The 10,607-nt window shown below is 56.1% G+C and overlaps 1 protein-coding gene across 1 annotated transcript; it reads right to left on the bottom strand.

Moving 5' to 3' along the window:
- Positions 1-19: 19 nt before the first annotated feature.
- On the bottom strand, positions 20-9,726 carry LOC110477964 (endothelin receptor type B). Its single transcript, XM_021544232.3, has 8 exons — positions 8,712-9,726; positions 5,793-6,299; positions 4,840-4,952; positions 4,189-4,393; positions 3,473-3,622; positions 2,676-2,809; positions 1,731-1,839; positions 20-1,124 (listed from the first exon to the last, which is right to left on the bottom strand). The coding sequence occupies exons 1-8, from the start codon at positions 8,724-8,726 to the stop codon at positions 975-977; spliced, it is 1,383 nt and encodes a 460-aa protein (XP_021399907.1). The 5' UTR covers positions 8,727-9,726; the 3' UTR covers positions 20-974.
- Positions 9,727-10,607: the final 881 nt, after the last annotated feature.

Here is a 10,607-nt window from a genome sequence, read left to right as displayed (position 1 = left end):
CTTGATATTCCTCAGTCTGTTTTCCTCAAACCCATTTGTCTTCATGATTTATTTGTAAAACATTTACATTTCAGTGACAGTTAAGCTACAAGTCCATCCCAACACCTGGAAAATGTTTTAATTGCAGGTCTCATCTCTTCTCCCCTTTTCCTCTCTCCCTTTTTTTTCTGTGACAAGGTAGAAGGGGAAAAGAAGGAAAAGAGAGAGAGGGAAAAGAGAGATGTAGGAAAGCCAACAAAAAATCGTCAAAAACCTGATAAATACAGCTTTTTCATGTAGATTTTCTGAAAGTTTTGGCAAGAACTTAGAATGGAATCACATGGATTCACAGACTGGTTTGGGTTGGGAGGGACTCCCACTCCCTCTCCTCCCACCCCTGCCATGGGCAAGGACTCCTTCCCTATCCCAGGGTGCTCCAAGCCCTGTCCAACCTGGCCTTGAAAACTGCTGGCAAATCACCTGGGGGATGAATTACTGCCAATAATAAATTCCAGAGAGCCCTTTCCCATATTTTACTTGGTTCTAGTGGCTCTTCCAGCTGAGATTGAATCTTCTCCACTGCCTTTCCCACCTCCACATGACCACGAGGACATCTCTGTCCCTCACAGGCTTTGCTTGGCTTTTACAGCTGGGAATTGTCACTCTCCCTCTTCTCCTCACCCCAACATTCCTTCCCTTCCCACACGCATCCCTCCACCCCACGTTCCACCCCGAGGCAGTGGCCAGAAGTCCTTTGGTTTTCCTGGAAGGAAATGAAAAGTCCTGTGAGGATGTGAATGTCCTTCCCTCTCCTGCAGGGGTGACCGCTGGGGCCAGGAGCTGGGCTTGGAGGTGGTCCTGGGGAATGCCCCAGCTCCTTCCAGTTGGGTTAGGACACAAAGGCAAAGCTGATTCAGGCCCAGCCAGGAAGAGCCTGGGAGAGGATCAGAGGGGTCCTGCTGTCCTTGTGCCGTGTCCTGGACAGTGGCAGGGATTTAGGAAGAGCTGTACTTGTTGCTCAGGCGGGAGCTGCTCCGGTCCAGCCCCAGCTCCTGCCCCGTGGCTTTCCACTTCCCAACAGATCCCTTCTCGTCCGTGGGGGTGATGCTCAGGGCTGGCCTCTGGCACCAGCAGCACAGGCAGGACTGGGGAGACACAAGAGGGAGAGGTCACACACGTGGGATATGGGAAAAGAGGAGGAAATATTCCCACATCGTGCCAGCAGGTGTCCCTGAACAGTGCCAGGCTGGGAATTGCTGAGCACTGCTGTCCTGCATTTTGCTGGGAGCAGGTTTTCCAGGATCGGGCTGGTGAGGGTAGGAAATGAGGACACTAAAATTTGGGGGCATTTTTTATAATTGTGTGTTCTTTTCATTAGGGAACAGAAAATACAGGTGATGCTTAGCTGTGCCCAACTCCCATCCCATCCCATCCCAATCGCCTTCCCTTTCTTTCTCAGGGCTTCACTACTCCTAAAAATTACCTCCCAGCGTCTTGGGTTCAAAGTCTGCAGCAGCCCCAGCTCCTGGTCTGAGGGTTTGTGGGGATATTCCTGTCCCAGAGTGACAGGGAATTTTTGGCTTATCCTAAATCCTGCTCTCACAAAAGCCTCCCCCCAGCAGGGTACTGAGCTCTGGTGTACTTGGAGAAGGTAGGTATCTAATGGGGAAAATTTGGGATGAGGAATAAGATCAGCTTGTGTCCCTGGGCCTGGTGAGTGCAGCCAGGAGCTCTGGAGGGATCATTCCTACCTGGAAGCAGTTCTTGAATTTCCGGCTGACAAAGTACAGAGCCACGGGGTTGATGCAGGAGTTGAGGGAGGCCATGTTGATCCCAAAATAATCCATCACCAGGAGAAAACTGGGATGGGAAGGGAGAGAACAGATATGTCAGAAGCTCGTGAAGAACAGAGGGAATTTCCAAACTGCCTGGCCTGGGATCCTGCTTCCATGGAGGAGCAGTGACTGATAACAGAGCTGAGCACAAATCCATCCTTCCCTGAGAACAAACACTTTTCCTTGTATGGAGCATTCCCTGAGGAAGCCAAGAACATGAGCTGTGATTTCTCCTGGTGCTCCTGATGTTCCCAAACCCCAGCACAGCAGCAGCCCCTGGCCTGGGCTGGATTTTGGTTGATGGGTGGAAGGGGAGGGAGATGGACACCTCCCACCTGGCAGAAAGTGAGGAGCCCTCAGCCCTGCTGGAAATGTTCCTATGCCTAGGAGACCTCAGCCTCACAGGAACATTCCAAAATATAATTTAACCCTTCTCATGTCCCCCCATCCTCTCTGTGCCCATCAGGAGGGCAGTGCAGGGAATTACTGAAAGCAGGAGGTGGAAGGCAGCTCCCCCAGTCTGGTCCAACCCGACAGGGCCTGTGCTGGTGCCAGTGGGGCTCCAAGGCTGGTGTCACCTTCTGGGGCTCCCAGGCCAGTGTCACCTTCTGGGGCTCCCAGGCTGGTGTCACCTTCTGGGACTCCCAGGCCAGTGTCACCTTCTGGGGCTCCAAGGCTGGTGTCACCTTTGGGGCTCCCAGGCCAGTGTCACCTTTGGGGTTCCCAGGCCAGTGTCACCTTCTGGGGCTCCAAGGCTGGTGTCACCTTCTGGGGTTCCCAGGCCAGTGTCACCTTCTGGGGCTCCCAGGCTGGTGTCACCTTTGGGGCTCCCAGGCCAGTGTCACCTGCTGGGGGCCCTACCTGAGCAGCTCGCAGCGGTTGGGGTCCATCTGGTCGTAGATGGTTTTCTTGAGGATGCGGCTGAGGTGCAGGGGCAGCCAGCAGAGTGCGAAGATCACCACCAGGCAGAACACGGTCTTGGCCACCTCCCGGCGCTGCCAGACAGGAGCAGGGGGGAGGATGAGCACAGGGGAGCAGGTCCCAAATCGTGGAATGCTTTGGTTTGGATTGGAAGGAATCTTAAAGCTCGTCTTGTCCTGCTGTGGGCAGGGACATTTTGCACCAGCCCAGGTTGCTCCTGGAATTCTGCATCAGGTCCAGGCTGTAGAAAAGGGCAGGGCAGCAGTAGCTCCACGTGGGCCAGACCCCTCCCCACCATCACTCCTGGTGGCTCTGCTGGGATGGTGTTCCCTGGGACACGGGGCCTCCTCCATCCACCCATCACACTGTTAAGGTGACAACCAGCTGGAGCTCCTCAGGGAATCATTCCCAAAGCGTGGGAGGGGACAATGAACTCTTCCTGCACCCCTTGTCTGGGATTTGGCACATCCAGCCTTTGGTCCAGTGTGGTGTGTGCTGGGATAAATGACCAGGAGAGCTCTAATGAAGCTGGGCTGTGGCCAGAAGGGTTTGGGGTCATCCCCGAGGCTGGAGATTATGGAGCTGAAGGCCCTTTTCCCTGATGTAATCCCTGCATCAACGTGCCAAGTTCCTCTGTGAGGCTTTGCCAGCTCATCCTGTCCTTCACAGGGATGGGAAGTGTCCCCCCTCCAACAGCACTCTTGGGGAATGTCAGGATTCCTCCCTGGCTCTCTCACCCGTTTCATGTGGTCATTCAGAGCAATCCTCATCCCGTTCCTCTTGCTCAGCATCTCACAGGACATGAGGGTGTAGAAGATGCCCGTGCACACCAAGGGCAGGCAGAAATAGAAGCCAAAAAGCCACCAGTCCTTCACATCCCGGTAGAACTGCGGGGGAAAGGGAGAAGGAACAGCTGGAAATGGGGAAAGGGCAGCAGGGGTAGCTTGGGATGCACACGTACCCTCCTGGAGCAGGATTGCGATTTGGATTTGGATTTGGATTGGGATTTGGATTTGGATTTGGATTTGGATTTGGATTTGGATTTGGATTTGGATTTGGATTTGGATTTGGATTTGGAATGGGATGCACACGTACCCTCCTGAAGCAGAACTGAGATTGGGATTTGAGTTGGGATTGGGATTGGGATTGGGACCAGAGTTGGGGTTGGGATGCACATGTACCCTCCTGAAGTGGGATTGGCATTAGGGTTGGGATTGGGATGGGTATTGTAATTGGGATTGGGTTGGGATTGGGATTAGGATGCACACATATCCTCCTGAAGCAGGATTTGGATTAGGGTCGGGATTGGGATGCACAGGTACCCTCATTAAGTGGGATTGGGATAGGTAGTATTGGATTTGGGTTGGGACTGGGATTAGGATGCACACGTATCCTCCTGAAGCAGGATTGGATTAGGGTCGGAGCTGGGATTGGGGTGGGGATGCATGGGTACCCTCATGAAGCGGGACTTCTGCTCCGAGGCCAGCATGCACACCCACAGGTGCTGCTCCCAGTAGCTCAGCTCCACCATGTCGAAGGCGATGGCCTCGGGCACTGCCAGCACGATGGCCACGGCCCAGATCAGCAGCACCTCCACGGCCTTCCACATGGGGATCCCAATGCCCTGGATCCGGCTCCAGGACGCCACGGCTCGGTACCTGCCCGGGGTGGGAACGGGACAGGAGCAGATGGGAGGGAGAAAAGCAGCCAGGGAGGGGAGCAGAAGGTGCAGGTTGGAATTGTCACCAAAGGTTCTGTCCCTCACACCTTCCTCCTGCACCTCGGGACCTTCCCAAGTGTGGGAATGGGAAGCAGGGGCTCAGTGGATGGCATGGCATGGCATGGCGTGGCATGGCATAGCATAGGGGCTGTCCTTGGCCACCCTTCCTCACCACCCCACCCACACCATGATCCTCCCCTCAGCCTTTCCCAGCAGGATTTCAGCTTTGTCCACCAGAGAGTTCCTGCTGGATTCCAGCTCCACATGAGAGCAGTCTGTCCCCATCTTGGCACTGGCCTGGGAACGAGCTCCTGGTTCTGCCTCTGGTCCCAGCCAAGGGCCAGGGGCAGGCTTGGCAGGGCAGGGGTGGCTCCTGTGTCTTACCTGTCGATGCTGAGGGCACAGAGGCTGAGCACCGTGATGCCCACGGAGGCTTTCTGGATGAAGGGCACCAGCTTGCAGACCTGCACCCCGAAGGGCCAGTCCTTGGCCAGGAGCTGGGGAGGATCCACAGGTTACCAGGCTGCTTTGGGAATGTGCTCCCAGCTCCCTATCTGTGGGTGCACCCACGAGGTGTGGGGAGCCCACAGAGAGCAGGGAGAGCACCCTCAGCTTCCCAGCACTGGGAATGTGGCCACTTTCCCATGGTTTGCTGGCACTGGGAAACTTTGATTTCCCTGACTGGACACAGAGATGAAGGATGGTCCAGACAGCAGGCCCTGACTCCAGACCCTGGGGGGTTTTGAATGGATCTGAGTCCTGAACTCCACACTGGGCTCCTTTGGGTTATTGTGAAAGTGAGAATGAAAGTCATGCTCTGACACAGCCGAAGTCCAGCCTGGACATCTTCAAAGCCATGTGTCCCAAGCCTTTTGCAGACTCTGACCCCTGAGCACACTCACTTTCCTGACTGAACACAGGCTCTGTGGCCCCACGCTCAGCTGGGACAAGCAGAGGTGGGGACAATGTGTCCTGACAGCTGGAGAAATCCAGGCCACTCCTTCCAGAGGAGAATGAGACTGAGTTCACAGCCCTTCTGTCCCCCTGGCCCCTGGAGCCCAGAACCACCCACCCATTCCAGCTCTTTCCTCCGGCCTCAGCACCAACACAAACCATGGAATCCAGAAGGGCTTCAGAGGGACCTCAAAGCCCATCCAGTCCCTCCCCCTTGCCACAGGCAGGGACACCCTCCACCATCCCAGGCTGCTCCAAGCCCCATCCAAACTGGCCTTGGACACTTCCAAGGATCCAGGGGCAGCCCTATCTCCTCCCAGGAGCAACTCCCAGGCCCCCGAGGTAGGATCACCCCCATCCCCACCATGCCAGGCGGAGCCCACCTTGTAGACGTTGATGGGCAGTGCGATGAGGATGTAGAGCAGGTCCCCCAGGGCCAGGCTGGCGATGAGGACGTTGGGGCCGTTCCTCATGCACTTGTTCTTGTAGATGATGCGCAGCAGCGTGGAGTTGCCGATGATGCCCACGATGAAGATGGTGCAGGACACAATGGTGTTGATGTACTTGAAGACGTGGCGGATGTCGGCGGGCCGGGCGCACACGGGCAGCAGCGGCGGCTCCGAGGGGCCGCTCCCGCCGGCGCCGTCCGACGCGTTGGGCGCTGGCACACCCCGCAGCACCAGGCTGTAGGCCTGCTCGTGGCCCAGCCCCTCCAGGGCCACGGTGCTCTCCTGGAAGGCCCGCGGGGTCTGGCTGTGCCCCCCGGAGAAGAGGCAGCTCAGGACAATGGCCAGAGCGGCAGGAGCTGGGATTGGTCCTGCTGAGGCCGTGAAGATGGAGGCAGGAGTCCTCATGGTGCTTCTGGGATGTCCTCGGGGTCCTGCTGGGATCTGCCAGTGGAGAAAGGGATCAGGGAGAGAAATTGTTTAGCAGAGGGTGGAGAGGTGGGATATTGGAGAGAAGAAAAGTTGCTCAGCCTGGAGAGGAGGAGGCTGAGGTCAGACCTCATGGGGGTCTGAAAGCTCCTCACAAGAGGTAACTCCAGTCTCTGCTCACTGTGAGCAGGGACAGACCCCAGAGAACAGCTGGAGCTGTGTCAGGGAGGGTCAGGCTGGATATCAGGAAAGGTTCTTCCTCCAGAGGTGCTGGCACTGCCCAGGCTCCCCAGGGAATGGGCACAGCCCTGAGGCTGCCAGAGCTCCAGGAGCCTTTGGACAGCACTGCCAGGGATGCCGGGTGGCATTGCTGGGGGTCTGGGCAGGGCCAGGGACTGATCCTGTGGGTCCCTTCAAAGCTGGGATATTCTATTTTATGAGTCAATTCTATTTATGAGTTGCTGGAGAGCTCCATCATCCCAGCAAACAGAAACGATGCCAGATCGGATCCCACCAGGCCAGAGCTGTTGACCCTGAGGGTGAGGTTTGTGCTGCTAAATTTAAACAGTTCAGCAGAACAAACTGGAAGGGGAACAAACCGTCCCTTGTGCCTCTGACGTGGCCCTGCAGCGGCTGGGACACCTGCCTGTGCTCAGTGAGTGTGGCAGCAGGGACTGCACCTCCTGCATTGCTGCTCCTGTGGACAGTCCCAGTTCCCTTCTGTGCCCATCCCACCCCTCACTTAGAATCCCAGAATCACTGACATTGGAAAAGCCCTCCAGGATCATCGAGTCCAAGCTGTGCCCAATCCCCACCTTGTCACCAGCCCAGAGCACCGAGTCCAGGTGTTCCTTGGATACCTGCAGGGATGGGCACTCCAAACCTCCCCGGGCAGCCCCTTCCAAGGCCTGAGCACCTTTTCCATGGGGAAATTCCTCCTGGTATCCACCTGAGCTTCCCCTGGCCCAGCCTGAGGCCATTCCCTCTCCTCCTGTCCCTGTTCCCTGCAGCAGAGCCCGTTCCCCCGGCTGTCCCCTCCTGTCAGGGAGCTGTAGGGTTTAGTTTTGGGGTATTTTGTGCCTGACAGGTTCAGGTTGTGGTTTTGGGGCACGCCCAGGACAGGAGTCCACTGGGGGTGTCCCAGCCTCTCCTCCCCACCGTGCCCACAGGATTGCAGCTCTCAGGAGAGGGCAGACCCAGCTCAGAATTCCTGCCTGAGGTAGGAATTCTACCTTTGATAGCTTTGGATGGCACAGCCACTCGTGGCTGGAGGACAGCGGGGACACTGGCACAGGGTGCCTGAGCAGCCCTGGGACAGGGAACGTGCCCAGAGCTCCCCGCAGCCCTGGGCTCTTTCATCAGCCCAGCCTGACCTCAGAGCTCTGCTGAAGAAAAATGTGGAAGCATAAAAACCCTGGGGCTTGGCAGAGGAGCTCATGTGAGGGAGGATCACAGGACAGGGCTCCTGCCCAGCCCCTCCACGGCGCAGCGGCAGAGCACTGGGGAGGAAAAACACTTCCTCCCCATCTCGCCTTAAACTGAGTCAAATCTTTTATTAAAGATTTAAATCTTTAATTAAAGAATTAATTAAAGAATTTAGGCAAAGAGGAATGGTTCTCTCCTGCCTAACAGCCCATTTACTCCTTGCTCTTCCTATCTTGGAGTGCTTGGAAGCACAGCCCTTCCTCAGCTGAGGGAAACTGAGGCACAGGAGTATCAAGAAGCTTGTTCAGCTGGGAAACCAATACCAGCATGGTTAAACCCCAGATCCAGAATTGCTTTCACCCATCCCGGGGGGAATTTTAACTGTGCCCAGCCCAAATGGCAGCTGAAGCCACTGGAATCCTGGCATGGATTCAGGGAATCAGGGAGAGACTCCCAGAGAGAAAATCAGACTGAAAACTGATTCAGTCACCTCAGCTCTACAGAGCCTAAATCCCCCTGAAAGGTGCCGTGATGGGATTGGAATCCCTCTTCCCTGGGAGCCCAGGAGAGCCCAGCACATCCCAGGCAGCATCCTCACCTCCAGCAGCCTCTCCTTCCATCCTCCTCCTCCTCTCCCTCCCTACCAGAGCAGTTCCACCTCTCCAGACTCACCTCTCCAGACACCAAACCCAGCTTTTTTGTGGATAAATATTGCAGCACAATCTCTGTGGATGGAGGAGAGGAGGGAGGGAGGTGACAGCAGCACATCCCACCGCTCCCTGCCCCGAGCCCAGCCTGCTCCGGGAGCAGAAGGACTTTCCATCCCAGGTGTGCTGGGTTCCTCCTCTGCCTGCCACCTCCTGGACCTTGTCCAGGCACCGTGGTCCCTCCAACGCCTTCCCCAGAGGGAAAAATCCCTGCAAAAAATCACCCTGACACAAGGAATCGTTTTGTCTGCAGATTAATGCACAGAACAGCAAAGCTTTCCATCGGAGTCGTTACCTTCCTGCTGACCATGGAATTTGGGAGCTGTTCCTCAGGGCTCCTTCCCCCTGCCCGGGACGCTGGGCATGTCCTGGGGGAGCTGCACTGCTTTGGATGCTGGAGTTGGCTTTTGGGAGGGGCTGGAGCTGCGGGGAATGCTCCTTGCAGTGGGAGGTTTTATAGAACATCCCAGGGCTCCCCCAGCGCAGCCCCTGCGACCAATGGCTGAGGGAGGGATGGGGATGGAGGAGGGAAAAGCGGCACAAACACGGGACAGCTCTGGGAAGGAGTGAAAATAACAAACAAATAAAGCTGCACGGGGGGTGGCACTATCTGCTCCGTGAGTGACGGGATCCCCATCTCAAGATTTGTTCAAAGTTGCTGATGAGAACTGGGCCAGCCTGGCTTTTCTCAGTGGTCAAGGCTTGTAAATAGGGTAGAAATCATGTGTGTATGCAGGAAAAGCCAGATTTAGTGGGAAGGGCACGGAGATAGAGACAGGTTTAAGTGGGAAGGACAGTAGGTAGAGCCTGGTTTACTGGGAAGGACACAGAGGTAAAGCCAGGTTTAAGTGGGAAGGACAGCAGGTCAAATCAGGTTTAGTGGGAAGGACACAGAGGTAGAGTCAGGTTTAAGTGGGACAAACAGCAGGAAAAACCAGGTTTAAGTGGGAAGGACAGCAGAAAAAGCCAGGTTTAAGTGGGAAGGGCATGGAGATAAAGCCAGGTTTAGTGGAAAGGACACAGAGGTAAAGCCAGGTTTAAGTGGGAAGGACAGCAGGTTGAATCAGGTTTAGTGGGAAGGACACAGAGGTAGAGCCAAGTTTAGTGGGAAGGACACAGAGGAAGAGTCAGGTTTAAGTGGGAAGAACACAAAGGTAGAGGCAGGTTTAAGTGGGAAGGGCATGGAAGTAAAGCCAGGTTTAGTGGGGAGGATGGAGGTAAAGCCAAGTTTAAGTGGGAAGGACACAGAGGTAGAGCCAGGTTTAAGTGGGAAGGACAGAGGTTTGGTGGGCTGGGCTGGATGGACACAGCCCATGCCTGGCCTTGCCTGGAGCACCCAGCTGCTGCCCCTTTTTGTCCAGTAATACCCAGAGACGTTTCCACCTCTTGTGTCCCAGAGCTGACTCTGGAGCTCTGTGGATCATTCCTGAACCTTGGTGCATTCCTGGGACTCTGGGGCTGGGCTTTTTGTTGGGCTCACACAGGAGCAATCAAGTCCATTGCCAGCTGGAGGCTCTGAGGGGCAGCAGGAGGTGACCTGGCCCTGTCCCCTCTGCTGGCTCCATCCCCAGGCAGAGCAGGGGCTGCCCCTCAAAGGGCTCTCTGCCCGGGGCAGAATCCATGGATTGAACCACCCTTTAACCCTTTGGCCTCTGCGAGGAGCTGCAGCTTTTCCTGGGCTCTCTTCCCAAAACAGAGAAGTTTGGGGAGTGCAGGGGCCCCCTCCCTGCCCCCTGGGGGTTCCTGCAGTCTATTCTGGGCCAGTCACGTTCCTGCACGGGACAGGGCATGAATGGCCCTCTCTGTTCTGATGGGGACAAAGGATGGCTCCAACCCCTGGGACAACCCCAGGAAAACCCAGCCTTGCCCAGCCAGAGTGGCCCTGACACACATTTGGGTCCAAGGCTGGCGCTGAGTGGCTTCAGTGATGAGAACGAAACCCCAAAGCCACGCCACGTCCCGTGCTTTGTGGCACAGCAGGAAAGCAGGAAAGCTTCCTGGGGAGCCCAGGGATCCCTGAGGCCTGGGGAGAGCCACAGCTCAGGGCACCCACCCTTCACAGCTTTGCCAGCTGTGGGAACGTGCCAATGGCTTTGTAATCCAATTTGTAATCCAAGCCACGGGAACAGCTCTGCCAGACAAGGGCTGCTGAAGGAGCATCTCTGCTGCTTCCAGCTGGAATCACGGGCTT

This window comes from Lonchura striata, chromosome 4A, assembly GCF_050655825.1.
Source record: "Lonchura striata isolate lonStrDom1 chromosome 4A, ASM5065582v1, whole genome shotgun sequence".
NCBI classification, from domain to species: domain Eukaryota; kingdom Metazoa; phylum Chordata; class Aves; order Passeriformes; family Estrildidae; genus Lonchura; species Lonchura striata.
This window is presented reverse-complemented; position numbering and strand designations above follow the sequence as displayed.

Excerpts from the sequence above, each read along its gene's own strand:
- LOC110477964 (XM_021544232.3), bottom strand. Across the intron at positions 4,394-4,839 it reads TGTGCCCTCAGCATCGACAG|GTACCGAGCCGTGGCGTCCT; the intron begins GTAAGACACAGG and ends CACCCCGGGCAG. Across the intron at positions 2,810-3,472 it reads TGAATGACCACATGAAACGG|CGCCGGGAGGTGGCCAAGAC; the intron begins GTGAGAGAGCCA and ends CCTGTCTGGCAG.